The 21,589-nt window shown below is 34.5% G+C and overlaps 1 protein-coding gene across 2 annotated transcripts in view; it reads right to left on the bottom strand.

Annotated features, from left to right (window-relative positions):
• The window catches only part of PSD3 (pleckstrin and Sec7 domain containing 3), a 536,900-nt gene that overhangs the window by 295,579 nt on the left and 219,732 nt on the right, over nt 1-21,589 (bottom strand). For both annotated transcript variants that reach the window (XM_080796195.1, XM_080796196.1), the window contains one exon: nt 1,711-1,800. In XM_080796195.1, coding sequence (XP_080652321.1) covers nt 1,711-1,800 — 90 coding nt within the window. The remainder of the gene's footprint in view (nt 1-1,710; nt 1,801-21,589) is intronic.

The raw sequence follows: 21,589 nt of genomic DNA, 5'->3' as shown, positions 1-21,589 counted from the left end.
AAAGACTGCATTATTTTCCATGTTAATACCACTAAACTGAAAAGACTTGTTAACATACGTCTACAGTACATCTTCAATGGATGTAGAGAATATATTTATCATGTCACAATCCAACACATTTTATTTCCCATTCAGAACTGTAGCTTAAAGCAATGGTCACAATCACCAAACTGTGGAAAGAGCCAAGATGCCTTTCAACAAACGAATGGATAAAGAAGATATGGTTCATATACCCAATGTATTATTACTCCTCCACCAGAAAGGATGAATACCCAACTTTTGTATCAACGCGGACAGGACTGGAGGAGATTATGCTGAGTGAAATAAGTCACGCACAGAGAGTCAATTATCATGGTTTCACTTACTTGTGGAGCATAAGGAATAACACGGAGGACATTAGGAGAAGGAAAGGAAAAGTGAATTGGGATAAATCGGAGGGAGAGACAAACCATGAGAGATTGTGGACTCTGAGAAACAAACTGAGGGTTTTGGAAGGGGGGTGGCGGTGAGAGGCTGGGTGAGCCTGGTGGTGGTATTAAGGAGGGCACATATTGTATGGAGCATTGGGTGAATCTTGGAACACTGAAAAAATTAAATTAAGTTAAAAAAAAAAAAAGAATTGTAGCTTCAGCCATGGCAGCATTTGTCCTATAAGGAAACAATTTTTAAAAATACCTTCTTTCTATAGTAACCTGAAGCTCCTTTTCTTCTTGCTTTTTCCATAAGGTAATTCTTCATTGAGTTGCAATTAAAGTCAGTAAGAGAATCTCATAATATCATATTCTTATGCCTTTTCTCACTTTCTACATATATGTATGTGTGTGTGTGTGTGTGTGTGTGTGTGTGTGTCTTTCAAAATCGAGGACTCTACTGTATATATTTTATATGGTTTAAAAGATACATAAAACATAATAAAGGACTTATTCTCAACTGGTACCTTTCCAGATCATACCATGATTCATACATGTTGCCCTTAGCAAATTCAAAGGAATTGCCAAAGAAATCTACATATGTACAAAGTTTTTAAAAAGAAGGCTAGAATCTAACAGAATTCTATAAAAATCACATTGTCAACATACATATCTTATCCTGAACTGCTAAAATATTCACATTCATTATCAATCACTATTTTCTATTTAAACAAATGCATTTCTCATTTATATTGCTTGTAGAAAGTTATGAATTCTAAAGCTTATTTTGTTGTCTCCTTGGAAACAATCTGATACAGAAAAACATGCCGATTGTTACCAATAATGAAACCAACCACACATCATTCAAACATTCTACAATTACTCAGATTTCCAGAGACAACCTAAATGGCTCTACAACTAGGGACTGAATACAGCTTCCATTACAGTATGTAAATGCTTTTTTGTTTCCATAGTAAATATACCTTTGTGATCTTTCTCAAGTTCTGACAGTATGCTCACAAATAAAACAAAAACTGCCCACTATTTGAATCACCAATTATTCCAAACTACTTACTGTCTCAGTATTATTGGTTACCATGTGAACTTTTACCATTTATTCATTGAAGGGTATTTGCAGTCTGACACATCAAGGATGGGTTCCAATAGAAATATCACCAACAAAACCAAAAGCAAAAATCAAAATACTTAAGTGATCCTTGGTCTATTTATTTCAGATTAAAAAATAAGCAGAAAAGATAAAAATAAACATATTTTAAAAGCCAATTATTTCAATGCTTACTTTTAGTAGATCCTTGGAGAAATCACCACCCTCATTAACACCTTGGAGGTTTGCAATGAACTCTTGGCAGGTCATCTTCTTTCCAATATTCTGGAATAGAGGCAAATAATACATCATAATGGCATATATACATGGAATTCTTAAAACTGTGATTAAGCAAAGCAAGACTGATTTTGCTTTTCAAAACATGAATACACATGCCCCTATATGTGCATATATCCACACATACATATAATAAAAACTTATACACATGAGAAACAGACGGCTTATTATGCTTTCAAATAGCCATTAAATATAAATAACAAAATTATGCCAAACCTTTTTTTTAACCTAAGAAAACATGAGAAATCTATGCTACATTTATATACATGTAAGGTAGCTTTTAATAAAAACATGGATAAAATGACATTTCTGAGCTGACCTCTGATAGCTCTTTATTTACTTGTTTATTTTTATTTCCTACATATTGTCAAGAGCTGTGAAGGATCTGAGATTTTAGCCCACTTTCAAGCTAACAAACTAGTCTACCACAATCTCACATGTTGGCAGATGAAGTATTATTCCTGAGTTGGAGGCTCAGTTAATTTTTTTATAATAGGAGCAGCCAAAATATCAGCATTTTCTTGCTCCAGTTTCCCGGGTCCCAGTTCTCACAGAACCTGAACAGGGCCAGCTGATATGCACAAGCAGTGGGCTGTGATACAGGAAAGGAGCCCTGCCACGAGATCTGGGAATCTGAATATTTGTAATGGACAGTAAGCATGCCTACTGCTCTTGCTCTAAAGGAAGAAACCAAGTCTTCTCATGCAAGGCTATAAGCAAATCTATCCACTGCTCTGAAGTTACTATATTTTCCAAAGCTGCTCAGTATAGAAACAGTTTTGAAAAATTACACCAGAACAAAATTTCTGTTCACAAAGTGTACAGAAATGCAAGAGACCCAAGGAAAATTGTCTCCTAACACATTTGAGTTTAAGGAAAAGTTTAAGATTTAAGAGTAAGTTTAACAAACAAACAAACAAAAAATCACATTAATAAAATGAAAAAAAAATAGAAAATCTAAACTAACAAAAAGAGAGAAGATACAAATATATTAGACCTAGAAAACTAAAAAAACTCCTAGGCCAGTTTCAGTCAACTAGTAAGAGCTGCCAGGATTCAGAAGGATTCAGAGGCTCAATCTGGACACCAGCAGAAATCTGTCATGAGTGTAGAAGAGGGATATGGAACACATACACATCAGTATGGGATCTCTGGGAATATGTGGTTCAAGTGAACATGAAGTGTACCAACATATTAATATCCTTGTACAGAATATGTATGTTCTGTGAGGCTATTTTTCAGAAAAGAACAAGAGTGGGCTAGAACATTAGTCCTCAAGTTGAGGAAAAATATTAAGACTTTAAAAGGGTTGGAAAGCCATGGATAGTTTTAAGAGAGTATGTATACAAAACCTTAACTTCAAAAATACAGATCTGCCTGGGAACATATACACCTATGTGTCTTAAAAGTAATCACTTCTCTACAAATAAAAACCACAATGAGATACCACCTCAAACCAGTCAGAACGGCTAAAATTAACAAGTCAGGAAATGACAGATGCTGGCGAGGATTCAGAGAAAGGGGAACCCTCCTACACTACTGGAGGGAATGCAAGCCGGTGCAGCCACTCTGGAAAACAGCATGGAGGTTCCTCAAAAGGTTGAAAATAGAGCTACCCTATGGCCCAGCAATCGCACTACTGGGTATTTACCCTAAAGATACAAATGTAGTGATCTGAAGGGGCACATGCACCCAAATGTTTATAGCAGCAATGTCCACAATAGCCAAACTATGGAAAGAACCTAGATGTCCATCAACAGATGAATGGATAAAGAAGATGTGATATATATATATATATATATATATATATATATATATATATATACACACAATACAATGGAATACTATGCAGCCATCAAAAGAAATGAAATTTTACCATTTGCGACGACGTGGATGGAACTAGAGGGTATTATGCTTAGTGAAATAATTGGAGAAAGACAATTATCATGTGATCTCCCTGATATGAGGAAGTTGAGAGGCAACGTGGGGGGTTTGGGGGGTAGGAAAAGAATAAATGAAACAAGATGGGCTCGGGAAGGAGACAAACCATAAGAGACTTGTAATCTCACAAAACAAACTGAGGGTTGCCAGCGGGGAGGGGGGAAAGGAGAGGGTGGTGGGGTTGTGGACATTGGGGAGGGTATGTGCTATGGTGAGTGCTGTGAAGTGTGTAAACCTGGTGATTCACAGACCTATACCCCTGGGGCTAATAGTACATTATGTGTTAATTAAAAAAAAATAAGTAATCACTTCCCACTCCCCCCTCACAACTGCTCTTCTACTTTACAACATGAAACAAATCATCCAACCCACCCTATCTAATTAATTATGGTGAAAGTGCTAAATAACTTGTTAAAAACCTTGCCTCTTCCATAAGCAAAGAGGGCATAGTCAGACTTTACATGCAAGACTGGATGAATGTTTTAACAATGGGAACTGGCTTTACCAATGATTTTAAGTTAAATCTGCAGCCCTAAGTTCTGATGAAAATTTATTTAAAGCACAGGAACTTTAATAAAAAAAATACCGTCTCACATTAATTGAAAAACACAATTACCTCAACCTTTCCAATCCTTACCAAGTATATCAGATCAAAAAAGGTACATGTACTAAATGCTGGCTAACTGAATACCTAATAATTAAAAAACAAAAGGTATCTTAAGGTAAAAAGTAACAAGTACATTCAATAGTCATTTTCATATGACTTGACAAGGTCTTTCTGGTTATGTTCTGAGGACCTGAGAAAGTGAATGAATAATGACTACATAACAAATTCTTTTCCAAGTCAGACAGTTTCCAATTCTCAAAATCAAAAAAGGACATGATTTAACTATTAGTTAAAAACCAAAATTTTCTTTAACATGTGACCTGGTGAATTCAAGTATTTGTAACATTATCTTTTTTAATCAATTTTGTATTGTCCAAAACAAAAATTTCTTGAAGAATGATTTATATTTAAACATTTGTATTTATTTGTATTTATTTGTATTTATATTTAAACATTTGTTGTATTATAGTCGTGAGATATTTTGTTATAAATAAGTATCAAGTAATAACAAAAGACTCCCAAGTATAAAAACATATTACATAAAAAAAAAACTCTTGAAAATTAAACAATTATGACTACTAGGAGAAAAAAGTGAAATAAAGAGTTGACTTTTTTATATGATGGAGTGTCCACTCCATCCTATAAGTTTTTACAAATCCGCTATAAGTTTTTACAAATACCAGCCTTATTGAAATATAACGCACATAACATTCACCCTTTCGAATTATACAATACAGTAATTCTTATATATTTATTTATTTACTTGAGAGAGGACAAGGGTGAGCAGGAGGAAGGGCAGGGGGCAGGGAGAGGTATGAGCAGACTCTGCGCTGAGCACAGAACCCAACTGGGGGCTTGCTCTCACCATCCTGAGTTCGTGACCTGAGCTGAAGTCAAGACTCCACCATTCATCCAACTGAGCCACCCAGCTGCTCCTACAATTCAGTAATTCTTAATATGTTGACAGAGTTCTGCAGCCATTACCACTACCTAAATTCAAAACATTTTCATCACTCCAAAAGACACCCCATATCCATTAGCAGTCAGTTTCCATATCTCTCCTCCCACCCCCAATACCCATCTCCTGGCAACCACTAATTCCCTTATTTGTATGGATTTTCCTGTGCAGGAACATTTCACATAAATGTAATCATATAAAATGTGGCCTTTTTAAACTGGCTTCTTTCATCTACCATATACTTTTCAAAGTACATCCATATTTTAGCATCTATCAGTATTTTATTGCAAAATAACACTCCATTGTATGAATATGCCAAATTTTCCATTCAGAAGTTGATGGCTTCTTGGACTGTTCCCACAGTTTGGTTATTATGAATAATGTTGCTGTAAATATTTGTGTAAAGTTTTTGTGTAGACGTATGTTTTCATTCCTCCTATATATATAACTCAGGAGTGGGATTGCTAGGTCATACGGTAACTCTATGTTTAATCATTTGAGGAACTGTCAGAATTTTTTCCAAACAGACCACACCAGTTTACATCCCCACTAAAGGTGTGAGTTTCAATTTCTCCACATCCTTACCAGCATTTATCTGTCTTTTTCATTTCAGCCATTTCTAGTAGATATGAATTGCCATCTTGTGGCTCTGATTTGCAATTCCCTAATGACTAATGATGTTCAGCACCCTTTCAAAAATGCACATATTGGCTATTTGTATATATTCTTGGAAGAAATGCCTACTCAAATCCTTTGCCCTTATTGAGTCATTTGTCTTTTATTGTTAAGTTGTAGGAGATATTTATATACTCTGGATATATAAGGAGTTTTGACTCCTTATCAGATATATACTTTGAAAATGTTTTCTCCTATTCTGCGGGTTATCTTTTCTTGATGGTGTTGTCTGGAGCACAGAAAGTTTCGATCTTGATGAAATCCATTTTTTTTTTTTTTCCTGGAAATGCTTTAACTCTATACCCATTAAAAAACAATTCCCCTGAGACTCTGGTAACAATCATTCTACTTTCTTTCTGTTTCTCTGAATTTGACTGCTTTTGATATTTTATATACGTGGAATCATAGAGTACTTTCTTGTATGTATGTGTATATATATATATGTACATATATATGTATAAATGTATGTGTGTATACATGTTTCTCATATATATATAATATAAATATATATTTCAAGTGCACAGCTTTGTAACTTGACATCTGCATACACTACCAAATGACCACCACCACAAGTCCAGTTACCATCCGTCCCCATACAGATGACCTCCTTTATCCATTTCACCTACTCCCCAATTCCCTTACACGCTGTTAACTACTACTTTGTTTTCCATATTTATGAGTTTGTTTTGTTTCATTTGTTCATTTGTTTTCTAACTTTCCATATATGCTGCCTGTGTTTTTACTGTCAAGTTAACAAATTATTGCCTAATCCAAGGTCAGAAAGATTTGTTCCTATGTTTCCTAAAAATGATACACTGTTAGCTCTCACATTTAGATATTTGGTCCATATTGCAATAATTTTTGTACAGGACAGGAAAAACAAATCCAAGTTAATTCTTTTCCATGTGTCTATCCCAGCACCATTTGTTGAAAAGGCTATTCTTTCTCCCACTGAATAATCTTGGGATCCCTGTTGAAAATCAACTGACCATAAATGTAAGGGTTTACTTCAAATTCTCAATTCTATTGTATTGACCTAGACATGTGACTGGATGCCAGTGTAAGACTCTCTTTATTCTTGTAGCTTTATACTAAAAGTTGTTTTTGCCTTTGTATTTATTGTGGCAAAAAAATACATAGCAAAAAATTTACCCTCTTAACCATATTTAAGTGTACAGTTCAGCAATGTTAAGTATATTCACATGGTTGTAAAACAGACTTTCAGAACTTTTACATCTCCCTAATAATTAGTGATGCTAAGCATCTTCTCATGTGCCTTTTGCCATCTGTATGTCTTCTCTGGTATAATGTCTATTCAGATCCTCTATCCATTTTTTAATGAGGTTTTTTGAATTTTGCTGAGTTATAGGAGATATATAGATATATAGATAGATCTATATTCATATATATATTTTAACCCCTTATCAGATATATGGTTTGCCAAGTATATTCTTGCATTCAGTAGGTTGCCTTTATGTTTTGATGATGGTTTTCCTTTCCAGAAGCTTTTTAGTTTCAGATAGTCTCATTTTTGTTTATTTTTGCTTTTGTTTCTCATCTTGGGAGTTGGGTCTAAAAAGACATCATTAGGACTGACATCCAGGAGTTTCCTGTCTATATTTTCTTCTAGGAATTTCATGGTTTCAGGTCTTACATTCACGTCTTTAATCCACTTTGACTTAATTTTTGTGTATGGTATAAGACAGTGGGTATAGTTTTGTTATCTTGAATGGGCTGTCCAGTTTTCCCAGCACTCTTTATTGAAGAGACTCTCCTTTCTTCATTGTATGTTCTTGGTTCCTCCTGTGTAGTTTAATTGTCCATATATATGTGAATTTATTTTGGGGCTCTTTCATTCCACTGATCTGTGTGTCTATTTTTATACTGATAACGTAATTGTGATTATTACAGCTTTGTATTATGGTTTGAAGTCAGCATGATACCTCCAACTTTGCTCTTTCTCAGGATCACTTTGGCTCTTGAGAAACTTCTGCAGTTCATACAAATTTTACAATTATTTGCTCTAGTTCTGTGAAGTATGCCATTAGGATTTTGATGGGTATTGAATTGAACCTGTAGGTTATTTTGAGTAGTATGGACATTTTAACAATAGTAATTCTTTCAATCCCCGAGCATGGACTATCTTTCCATTTATTTGTGTCATCTTCAATTTTAGCAGTGTCTTATAGTTTTCAGAGTATATATAGGTCTTTCACCCTTGTAGTTAAATTCATTCCTGGGTATATTATTCTTTGTGATTGTTTGCAATTACAAACAGGATTCTTTGCAATTATAAACGGGATTGTTTTCTTAATTTATCTTTCTGATGTTTTTAGCATATAGAAATGCCATGTCTATCTGTATATTGATTTTGTGTCCTACAACTTTATTGAATTCATTTATCAGTTCCAACTGATAAGACTTTGGTGGATTTTTCAGGGTTTTCTATATGTAGTACCATGTCATCTATGGAAACAGTTCTGCTTCTGCCTTTCTGATTTGGATGTCTTTTATTTCTTTTTCTTGTCTAACTGCTGTACCTAGGACTTCTAATACTACATTGACTTGAAGCGGTAGGAGTGGGCAATCCTGTCTTTTTCTTAGAGGAAAAGCTTTCAGCACCTTACTGTTGAGTATGATGCTAGCTCTAGGATTGTGCTATATGGCCATTAGTATGTTCCCTCTATATCCACTTTGTTGAGCTTTTCTCATAAATAAATGTTACATTTTATCAAATGCTTTTTCTGTGTCTACTGAGATGTCATGTGATTTTTATCATACATTTTGTTAATAGATCACACTGAAGAATATTATGCCTCCATGAGAAAGGATGAATACCCAACTTTTGTATCAACATTGACAAGACTGGAGGAGATTATGCTGAGTGAAATAAGTCAAGCAGAGAGAGTCAATTATCATATGGTTTCACTTACTTGTGGAGCATAAGGAATAATACAGAGGACATTGGGAGCTGTAGAGAAGTAAGTTGGACAAAATCGGAGGGGAAAACAAACCATAAGACACTGTGGACTCTGAGAAACAAACTGAGGGTTTTGGGGTGGGGGGGTGCTGGGTAAGCCTGGTGGTGGGTTTATTAAGGAGGGCACATATTGCATGGAGCATTGGGTGTGGTGCATAAACAATAAATCTTGGGACACTGAAAAAAAAATAAAATTTAAAAAAATAGATCACATTGATTTACAGATGTTGAACCACCCTTGCATCTCTAAAATAAATGCCACTTGATCAGGATGTATGATCTTTTTAACATATTACTGGGTCAGTTTACTAATACTTTCTTGAGGATTTCTGCTACTATGTTCATCAAGGATACTGGCCTAAAATTTTCCTTTGTTTGTGGTTTCCCTTTCTGGGTTTGGTATTAGGATACTGCTGGATTTGTACAATGTGTTGGAAAAAGTTCCCTCCTCTTCAATTTTTTGGAAGAATTTGAGAAGAATATTAAATCTTCTTTGGATGTTTGATGGAATTTGCCAAAGAAGCCATCTGATCCTGAACTTTTATTTGTTGAGAGATTTCTGATTACTGTTTTAATCTCCCTACCAAAGTCTATTAAAATTTATATTTCTTCATATTCAGTCTTGGAAGATTTTAGAAATTTTTTTTAAAGATTTTTATTTATTTGACAGAGAGAGCACAAGTAGACACAGCAGCAGGCAGAGGGAAAGAGAGAAGCAGGCTCCCTGCTCAACAAAGAGGCTCTCCGCTGAGCAGGGAGACTGATCCCAGGACTCGGATCATGACCTCAACTGAAGGCAGCCACTTAACTGACTGAGTCACCCAGAAACCCCTGATTATAGAAATGTATCCATTTCTTCTAGGTTGTCCACCTTGTTGGCATATAATTGTTCATTATGATCTTTTGTATTTCTGTGGTATCAGTTGTAACTTCCCTTTCATTTCTTATTTTGTTTGTGTACTCTATCTTTTTTTCTTGGTTAGTCAAGCTTAATAGTTGATTGATTTTGTTTACATTCAAAGAACGAGTTTAGTTTCACTGATTGTTTTTTTAGTCTATTTATTTAGTCTATTTTTTTTTTTTTTAGTCTCTATTTATTTCCTCTCTGATCTTTATTGTTTTCTTCTTTCTACTAATGTTGGGCTTTGCTCTTCTTTCTCTAGTTCTCTGAGGTATAGATTGTTTATTTGAGGTTTTTCTTGTTTCTTGAGGTAGGTCTATATTGCTATGAACTTCCTTCTTAGAACCATTTTTTTATATGTCATAGATTTGGGACTGCTGCATTCCATAAATTTTGATATGTCATATTTCTCTTTATGTATCTCTAGGTATTTTTTTTCCTTTCTCTGTTTGATTCATTTAATGACCCCTGGTTGTTCAGTACTTACTGTTTAATCTCCAAGTTTTGTTGAGTTTTTTCCTCATTTTCTTCTTGTAATTGATTTCTAGTTTCCCATCATTATGATTGCAAAAAATGTTTGATATAGTTTCAGTTTTCTTGCATTTAATGAGACTTGTTTTGTGACTTAACATGTGATCTATTCTTGAAGAATGTCCCGTGTGCACTTGAGAAGTTTGTGTATTCTGCTGCTTTTGGATGGAATGTTCTATATATAGCTATCAAGTCCATCTGGTCTAATGTGTCATTTATGCCTGATGTTTCCGTCTTGATCTTTTGTCTGAATGGTCTGTCCATTTATGAAACACTACTGTTATTGCACTGCTTTCAGTTTCTCCAAGTCTTGTAATATTTGCTTTATAAATCTTGGTCCTCCTATGCTGAGGGCATATATATTTCTAAGTGTTTTATCTTCCTATTGTATTGACCCCTTTAAGACAGTGCAATGCCCTTCTCTATTTTTATTACAATCTTTTAAAGTCTACTCTGTTTGACATAATTATACCTACTTATATTATAGTCTTTTAAAAAGTCTACTCTGTCTGATAAGAGTATACTTACTCTGGCTTTCATTTCATATTCATTTCCATGGAATATCTTTTTCCATCCCCTCACTTTCTGTGTGTGTCCTTACTTCTGGAGTGAGTCACCTACAGGCAACATCTAGATGACTCTTGTTTTCCTACCCATTCAGCCACACCATGTCTTCTATTGGTGAATTCAGTCAATCTGCATTTAAAGTAACTACTGAGAAGCATATACTTATTATATATAATTTGCAAATATTTTCTCCCATTTCATTGGCAGCCATTTAACTCCACTGTGTCCTTTCATTTACAAGAGTTAAGTTTGATGTAACCCTGTTTGTCTGTTTTTGCTTTTGTTGCCTGTGCTTTAGGTACCATAAGCCAAGAAATCGTTGCTAGGTCCAACATCACGTTTTCTTCTAGGAGTCCTATAGTTTTAGGTCTTATGTTAAGATTGTTAAACCATTTTGAGTTAATTTTTTATATGGTATAAAGGTCCAACTTCATTTTCCTGCCTTGGATATCCTTTATTCCCAACACCATTTGAAAAGACTGATTGTCCTTTCCCATTGAGTGGTCCTGGCATCCTTGTTGAAGATCATTAGACCAAATATGCAAGGGTCTATCTTTGCACTGTGATTTATTTGCCTATGTCAGTAACACACTCTTATGATTATTGTAGCCTTACACTATATTTTGGAATCAGGAAGTGTGGGTCCTCTATTTTTTTCCAAAGTTGTTTGGGCTATCCACAGTACCTTGAGAATCCATATGAATTTCAGGATTTTTTTTCTATTTCTGCAAAATATGCCATTGGGATTTTGATACAAACTGTACTGAATCTACAGATCACTTTGGGAGGTATGGACATCTTAACAATATTGTCTTCCAATCCAAGAACATGGGAAGTCTTTCCACTTATTTGTGTCTTCTTTCTTTTAGCAATGTTTTCCAGTAAGTTTTGCAATCAAAAAGTGTTAAGTCCTCCAAGTTATTTCTGTGCTCTTGATTTTTTTGGTATTTCTACATGAATTTCAAGATTGACCACCCCCCACCTCCACCACCTCCCAGCCAAAAAAAAGGACATCTGGGATTTTGACAGTGATTGTACTGACTCTTAAGATCACTTTGGAGAATATGCCACTTTAAGTGTTCCAATCCCCATGGGATGACCATAGGATAACTTTCCACTTGATTTCTTTGAACAACGTTTTATACTTTTCAACATCAATATATTAATCTTATTTCAAGTTTATTCTTAAGTATCTTATTATTTCTGATACTACTGTAAATGAAATGAATTTCATTTTTGCATTATTCATTACTGATATATAGAAATATAATTGATCTTTGTACATTCAACTTTTATGCTGTAGCCTTGCTGAACTGGTTTTTGAGATTTTTAAGGTTATTTTTGTAGATTTCTTAAGATTTTCCATATACAAGATCAAGTCTTCTGCAAGCAGATAATTTTACTTATTCCTTTCTAATCCTGGTATGTTTTTTTCCTTGTCTAATAACGCTAGTTAAAATCTTCAATACGGTACACAGAAGTGACAAGAGGAACCAATTTACATTCCTACCAACAATGCACAAGGGTTCCCTTTTCTACAAGTCTTCACCAGCACTTGTAACTTCTTGTCTTTTTGATAATAGCCATTTTAACAGCTGTGAGGTAACACCTGATTGTGGTTTGATTTGCATTTCCTGATGGTGATGGTGAGCATCTTTTCATGTACCTGTTGACAATCTGTACAGATCTTCCTTGGAAAAGTTCAGTTCCTTTCCCAATTTTAATTTTTTTTCTTGCTATTGAGTTGTAAGAGTTCCTTATATTTCGGGGTATTAATATCTTATCAGATATGTGATATATAAATATTTCCTCTCATTTCATAGGCTGCCTTTTCATTTTGTTGGTGGTTTCCTTTGCTGTGCAAACTTTTTAGTCTGATGTAGTCCCACTTACCTACTTTTATTTCTGTTCCTTTTGCTTTGGTGTCAGATTAAAAAAATAATTTCCGAAAACAGTATCAATGAGCTTTTTTCTGATGTTTCCTTCCAGGATTTTATGGTTTTAGGCCTTACATATAATTCTTTAATCCACTCTGAGTTAATTTTGTGAGTGGTGTAAGATAAAGGTCCAGTTTTTTTCTTTCACATGAGCATAACCAGTTTTCCCAATGCCATTTATTGCAGAGACAATCAATACCCCATAGAGTATTCTTGGCTCCCCTGTCAAATATTAGTTGATTGTGGGGCATCTGGGTGGCTCAGTTAGTTAAGTGTCCAATGCCTGACTTCAGCTCAAGTCATGATCTCAGGGTTGCAAGATTAAGCCTCATGTCAGGCTCTGCGCACAGTGTGAAGTCTGCTTAAGATTCTCACCCCCTCCCCTTACCTCTCCCCTACACCTGCTCACGTTGTCTAAAAAAATTATATACACACACATATCACATATGTATAAGTTGAATATATATATACATGTATGTGTATATATACACATATATATGGTGATTGTATATATGTGAGTTCATTTCTGGGGTCTGAATTCTGTTCCATTGGTGTGTATACACACACACACAGACACACACACACACACATATCAACTTATTTAATTCTGTTCCATTGGTATATATATATACATCAATATATATAATTATATTATATAATTATATTATACAATTCTGTTCCATTGGCATATATATATTCATATACACACACACACAATCAACTTATATAAGTTGAATATATATATTGAATATATTGAATATATTCTATATATACATATAGTGATTATATATATGTGATTGTATATATGTGAGTTCATTTCTGGGGTCTGAATTCTGTTCCATTGGTTTATGTTTCTATTTTTATGCCAGTATCATGTTTTAATTACTGTAACCTTATAATGTAGCTTGAAATCCAGAAATTTCATATATCTGGCTTTATTCCTCTTTCTCAAAATTGCTTTGGCTCCTTGGGGTTTTTGTGGTACCATACAAATTTTAGGGTTATTCTTCCTTTTCTGTAAAAATTCCATTGAAATTTAAGTAGGGATTGCATTGGATCTATAGATGACTCTGGGTACTATGGACATCTTGACAACATTAATTATTCCAATCATGAATATGGGACATCTTTCCATGTATTTGTGTCTTCAATTTCTTTCATCAATGTCTTCTAGTTTTCAGTGTACAGATATTTCACCTCCTTTTATTCCTAAGTATTTCATTGTTCTTGATAATATTGTGACTGGGACTGTTTTCTTTTTCAGATAATCTCTCATGAGTGCAAACCCAACCCAAATGATTTTTTTGCATATTAACTTTTTATCTTCAATCTTTACTGATATCCTTTATTAGTTCTAACTTTTGTGTGTGTAGAGTCTTTAGCCTTTATTCTTCTACATTTAAGAACATCATTTGCAAATAGATGACTTTACTTCTTTCTTTGCCATTTGGGTTCTTTTAATTTCTTTTCCTTGTTTGATTACTTTGGCTAGGATTTGCATTACTAAGTTGAAAAGGCATAGTGAGAATGGAAACACTTGCCTCATTCTTAAAGGAAAAATTTTCACCATTTCACCATGTAGTATGCTGTTAGCAGTGGTATGGCCTTTGCTGAGGCATACATGCTTCCATACCCAATGTATTAAGAGTTTTTATCATGAAAGGATATTAAGTTTTGTTAAATGTCTTTTCCATATATATTAAGATGATTATATAATTTTTATCTTTCATTTTACGAATGTAATACATCAATTTATTGATCTGTGTATGATGAAACATCCTTGCCTCCTAGGAATGATTCCCACCTGATAACAGTGTATGTTCCTTCTAACATGCTCTTAACGTGGTTTGCTAGTATTTGGAGAAATTCTGCATGTCCTCATCAGTGGCCTGTAATATTCTTTTCTTACACTGACCTTATCTGGCTTTTGTATCAAGGTAATGCTGTTCTTGTAAATGAGTTTGGAAGTGCTTCCTCCTCCTCTTGAATTTTTTGGAAGAGTTTGACAAGGACTAGCATTAATCCTTCTTTAAAAGTTTGAATTCACCAGTGAAACCATCTGGTGCTGGGCTTATCTTTGTTAGGAAGCTTTTGATACTGAATCAGTCTCCTTACTAATCATTGGTCTGTTCAGGTTTTCTATTTCCTTGGTGGACTCTGTAATTCTAGAAATTCATCCATTTATTCTAGGTTGTCCAATAGGTTGGAATATAACTGTTAATAGTAGTTTCTCATCATTCTTTTTATTTCTGTGGTGTCTACTGTAACATCTCCTCTTTTATTTATAATTTTATTCATTTAGGAATAATACTCTTGTGTAGTCTACCTGATAGTTTATCAATTTTGCTATCATTTCAAAGAACCCACTCAGTTTTGTTAATCTTTTCTATTGCTTTTCTATCTTCTATTCCATTTATTTCTGCTCTTATCTTTATTATTTCCTTTCTTTTGCTAATATTGGGCTTAGTTTGTTCTTCTTTTAGTTCCTTGAGGTATACGGTTAGGTTGCTTGAGATATGTTTCTTTTTTCTTGACATATGTGCTTCCACCTATAGTTTCCTTTTAAAACCATTTATGCTGCATCCTATAAGTTTTAGTACATTGTGTTTCCATTTTTAATTGTCTCAAGACAATTTTTCATTTCCCTTTTGATTTCTCCTTTGATCCAGTGGTTATTTCTACATATTTGTGAGTTTTCCAGCTTTCCTCCTGTTATTGATTTCTATTTTCATTTTCTAACCTTTGTGGTCAGAAAAGGTACTTGACATAATTTTTCTCATATTCTGTTTCTTGAGACTTGTTTTGTAGCCTAACATGATTTATCCTAGGTAATGAACAATGTGTGCTTTAAAATAACATGTATTCTACTACTGTTAGATGGAATGTATATGTCAGAATGTATACATCTCCTAGGCCCATCAGGCCTATACTATTGTTGAAATCCACTGTTCCCTTAATGATTCTCTAAGTGATCTATCCATTGGTAACAGTGGATATTAAAGGCCCCAACTATTACTGTACTGCTGTTTGTTGCTCATTTTAGTTCTGTATTTACTTATATATTTTGGTGCTCTGATTTTCAGTGTATTATCTACTTCTACTTGCCAGTTGTTTATCCATTTATTTATTTTTTTAAGAATTTATTTATTTGACAGAGAGTGAGAGAAGGAGAGAGAGCACAAGCAGGGGGAACAGCAGAGGAAGAGGGGGGAAGCAGGCTCCCTGCTCAGCAGGGAGCCCGATGCAGGACTGGATCCCAGGACCCTGAGATCATGACCCAAGCAGAAGGCAGAGGCTTAACCCACTGAGCCACCCGGGTGCCCCTGTTTATCCATTTATTACAGGGCAATGTTATTATTAGTTTTAAAGATTTTATTTATTTTTTTGACAGAGAAAAAGAGAGTACAAGCAGGGTGAGAGGCAGGCAGAGGGAGAAGTAGGCTCCCCACTGAGCAGGAAGCCTCATGCGGGGGGGATCAATCCCAGGACCCTGGGATCATGACCTGAGCCAAAGGCAGATGCTTAACCAAGTGAGCCACCCAGGTGTCCCTACAGGGCTATATTATTAAGTTCCTAAACTTAGAATTGTTGTATCCACTTGGTATATTGACCCTTTCATCATTATAAAATGTCTTTGTTTCTAGTAATTCTGGTCTTAAAGTACATTTTGTTGATATTAACACAGAAACTCCAGCTCTCTTCCAATTACTGCTTAAATGGTACTACTTTTTTCATTCTTTAACTTTAAACATATCTGCCTCTTAATCTAAAATGTGCCTCTTCTAGACAACACATAGCTGAATGTTTTTAGTCCATTTTTCTAATATTTTAAGTCCAATGTCTGGCTCTCCTTGAGCCAGTTTCTATTGACTGCTTTCTTTTAGTGTGTATGACCCATACTTTCTTCTTTCTTTGCAAGTCTCATAATTACTTGTTGCAAACTAAAGATTTTAAACAATATGGTAAATCTGTAAATCAGATTCCTCCCCTTCCCCAACTGTTTGATGTTACTGTATTGTTTGTTTAGTGGCTTTTCCTGAACTAATTCTTTGTTGTATGTGACCCCTGAAGTCTCAGTTAGCTGATTTTATTATTTGATAGAGATTTCCTGAAATGCCTTGAATGAGTAAGTATCCCAGCCTTTGTCATTGGGTTCTGCATGCATGTTAAGGTATAATTTCAGTGCTCCAGGAGACAGGTGTTTTTTTTTTAAGATTTTTTTAAAAGATATTTTTAAGTCTGTCATAGTCTTCACTTTTTGCTTATGCAGAATCTCAAGGGTTGTCAGAGGTAAGAGCTTCGAGCCTTCTCAGGTTTTTCCGAGGCAGGTGGACATACATTCCCAAGAATATGTCGGAGTTCACCAGTATGCTGTATTTCCCAGCTTTTCCTTTTAAGTTTTTTGGTCAACCTTGTGTTTGCCCAACTGCTATTAGCACCAGATGCAACAGTAATGTTGAAAAACGGTCAAATGCTCTGCGGAAAAGACTATTTTTACTGAATGAGCGCACAGTCAGATCAAAGAAAAACAAGCTCTGCAAGTGAGGATTTTCCAGGGAACTGCCAGACAAGTCAAATAACGACAATTCCCTGGGAATGGGGCTTTTGAGGGAGTTCCTAACTGCCTATTCCTGTCAATGATTCTGGTTTTCATAGCTAATATGACTGTGAGAGACTAATGGTTTTTAAGATTACTGTGGAACTGAGGAGAGGGGAATGATAATAGAGCGAGTGAAAACACCACAAAATCTTACTGTTCTTATGGATATTAAGCTTTTTGTTTTGTTTTGTTTTCTTCAATAAACACTCTTCAGATTGTTGCAAGCCTTTCATTAATCTCCAGAGTTCTAAAAACATTTTGACCATTTTTTGCAAGTGTTCTCATTGTTCTTTGGAGGAACAGATTTTCAGAAGTACTTACTGTCACTTGGAAGTACTATTCGCTCCGTCTAACCTTTAGACACTAATGAAGAATAGTTTTAATGTCAATAATGTCCACATCAAAAATTAATTTTGTAAGTTTTAATTACTTAAACTTTTAATGAAAAAATTTAGAGGACAACTTTAAACTGGAAGAAGGTATTATTTTTTGTTCAAAATTCTTTTGAAAGACTAATGAGCAATAACTTTAAAGATCACTAAGTCAAAAAACTCGAGGACATTATGAATTTTTATTATATGGTATAAATAAAACTTTCATCATTTAATTAATAATTGTTATGTTTTATAACACTGAAAAACAATGGTAAAGTTCCTGGCATTATTTTGGTTTATAAAGTCATACTTCATTCTAAATTCAGACTTATTTTATTTACTTGCTTATTTAGCATTGCTTTTTATATACTTTCACAGCCTACATTAGTGTAAAGATACCATTTTGACTCACGTGAATTTTGAAATAACAATTAGGAAAATAGCAATTAGGGAGAAAATGGATATGTAAATTCAAGCTTACAATAACAATTCATACACTTTGGGTCCTCCACAGTAAAGAAGAATTAGTACAAACACCCAAGAACTGGTGCCTCAATCTGCCTGACTAATGCAGGAAAATAACCAAGATAAATAGCCTTCTATTAGTCAAAGATGCTCAACAACTTACTGAATATTCGATTAGTTGAGGCAATTATATCTGCTATTTACTGTCCTCCTCTGACACTCTGGCAGTTCTAGGTAAGGCCCAGGAGGAAAGGCGAAGGGTCTCATTAGTCCATTTTGTGCCTTACTTACCTATATGGTTAAACACTTCCTGAGTTTTTGTACCATCTTTATCATGGAGTAAAAGTAAAATGAAATGAAGTCTTTGTCATTGAGAAACACTCCTTCATATAATGCCTGGATTTTTCCTTCTTGTTATACCAAACTGTATCAATTATCTTGAAATACTATTATTCAAATACTGTCCACTGAACAAAGCTAACTGTAATCACTGATTTTGTATCTCAGCCATTCATAGCTATCACAGAGAAACTCACACACTGCCATGATTCTATTTTCTTCCCAAATTGATTCAAAACTTTGGAAAAAAGTAGGCTTGCTCTGAAACAAATGTTGGCCAGTTACATGCCAAGGCAGTAATTTTGTAGTACCTTTTTATATTCTGGATTCCTTTCCATTAAATGAATAAAAGCATGGAGATGTAAAAAAGCCTCCTGATGCACTGAGAGTCAAAGAAACTGTTTCTTGAAATCAATGCAACATTTCCAATCAAATCTGAGCTGTTCGATGAATATGAATCTCTGGATCATTAACTAAAATCAAAAGACATCTTTAATCAAATCTAAAATTAAACACACAGAATAGAAAATCCACAAAAAGTAAGAATTCCATTTGAAACCTCAAAATACCAGGCCTAAATTTTGAATATTTGGCCAATTAAGGCACAATCCTTAATGAGAGAGAATATTAAGCAAAAAGATGAAAAACCCAAGACTGGAGGTTCATATCCCCAGAAAAATTTAAGGCTTTTCTCTGAAATGATTATACTGCCATTTTCAAATATATTATAGTATTATCTTATAATACAAGAAAGAGCTCTTTTCTCCATTTTTTTAACAAGATACATTAAATGACTTTTAGAAATTCTTTGATGAATTTATCATTTCTCAAAAACTGAACTCAGATACATTTTTAACATGTTATCATTCAGAAGGTTAAGTAAAAGAAGCATCCTTAACCTTACTCTACTACATCTGGGAGAGAGAGAAGAAGGTTTCATGTACTAAGGGTAGGGCGTGTAGAAAAGTTCTGTAAATTTGTGAAAAGAAGTAGATAGGAAATATTTTAGGCTTTACAGGTCATGAGGTCTCTGTTACAACTACTCATCACCTTATTTTAGTGTGAAGATATAAAGAAATGGGTTTGGCTGTGTTCCATAAACCTTCACTTACAAAAACAGGCCATCAGCTGGATTTTGCCTGTGGGTCATGCTTTGCTGACCCCTGATCTTTTTTTTTTTTTTTCCCTTTAGGATTTTATTTTTAAGTCCTCTCTATACCCAGTGTGGGCCTCGAAATCACAACCTTAAGATCAAAAGTCACATGCTCCACCAATGAGCCAGCCAGGTGCCTAGCTGACCCCTGAACTAAAAGAAAACTGGAAGGAAGTGGCGTTTGTATTCAAGACAACATCATGAGTGAGCATGCAAATAGATTAGAATTATGTATTAGAATATGTATTCAGATATATTCTGTGCCTTACTGTTAAAGTTATGGCATTTTTCCCCACTCAGTTGATAATCAGCTCCCAACTTTAGTGGTAACAATGAGAGTAAAGGGGAAAAGTTAAGATGAAGAGACTCCTTCTTTAGAGTCACCTAGAAACCATACAAGCTACTGTCTGAAATTCAGCACAAGAGTGACCAAGTCTTTGCTTTGAGTATGCTTTCCCTGACAACTGGAGGAATGAAACCTTCTTCAAAGCTCCAGACAAGACCTAACCTAAACTCAGATCTAAGAGAGAGCAGCTAGCAAGGACAGCTATCTCAAGTATTCACCAGGAAAACAGACCACAGCATATAGTTGCAGAATTAGGCAAAATAATCCTAAAATTTTTATTTTCAATAATGTAGAATCTGGCATTGTGGGAGAAAAAAAAAAAAACAACTTTCAGAGAAACTAAAAGCTTTCATGATCCATTGGTAAAATCTGGTCTCATAAGTCTTGGGATTTTAAACCACAGCAGGCATACCCTCCCACATGATAATTCCACCTCCTCCAACATGTTACAATAATTGAGGGGAGAAAAAGCATACTACAGATTTGGTAATTACTTCAGTTCTATAGATCTGCTATAAGCTATTTTGCTTTTGTTTTGTATTCTTCTCTACCAAATAAATTTAATTGTATTATGCTGCCCTCAGGTGTCTATTTTTTTATATGTATGATTAGCAGGCAAAGCAAGATCCTTCATAAATTTCCAAACCAAGAAGCTGTGGCTGTGATATTCAAAGTATTCTTTCATAAACCCCAATCACAGGCTAATGTAAGTATTAGAAGTTCAACTTTTAGGGATATCTGAAATATTACTTGGACTTTCCTGCCTCTTGTATAATACACTGCCATTGAAAAAGGAACTAGACGTGGTTTAAAGAAAAAAATATGGCAACTGATAATAACATTCTAAGACAGTGGTTCTCAAAGTATGACTCAGGGATCCTGTTCAGGGAGCCCGTGAGATCACACCTAGTGTTATAATAATACTCAGAACATTTTTTTCACTCTCACTCATAAGTTACAGTGGAGTTTTCTAGAAGCTACATTACTTGTGACATATAGCAACTAATTAAATACATAAGCAGAGAATTCAGCTGTCTTCTATTAAGCCAAATATGAAAGAGTCTTGCAAAAAATTTTCAATGCAATACTTTTCACTGATTTTTTTTTTGCTTTGCTAAGTCTAATTGTTATTCATAAAAAAAGAATGTTATTCCTATAGGATTTCACTTACATGTGGAATCTGAAAAACAAACAAATGAACAAATAAGTGATGGGGATTAAGGAGTGCACTTGTGATAAGCATCAGTGTTCTTTGTAAGTGTTGAATCACTGAATTGTACACCTGAAACTGGTATTATACCGTATGTTAACTAACTGGAATTTTAAATTAAAAACTTAAAAAATATGTAAGTGTGTGTAACGTTAAAAAGAAAAAAAAAAGGAAAAGCAGAAACAGACCCATA

Source organism: Martes martes (assembly GCF_963455335.1).
Source record: "Martes martes genome assembly, chromosome: 2".
Taxonomy (NCBI): Eukaryota; Metazoa; Chordata; class Mammalia; order Carnivora; family Mustelidae; genus Martes; species Martes martes.
This window is presented reverse-complemented; position numbering and strand designations above follow the sequence as displayed.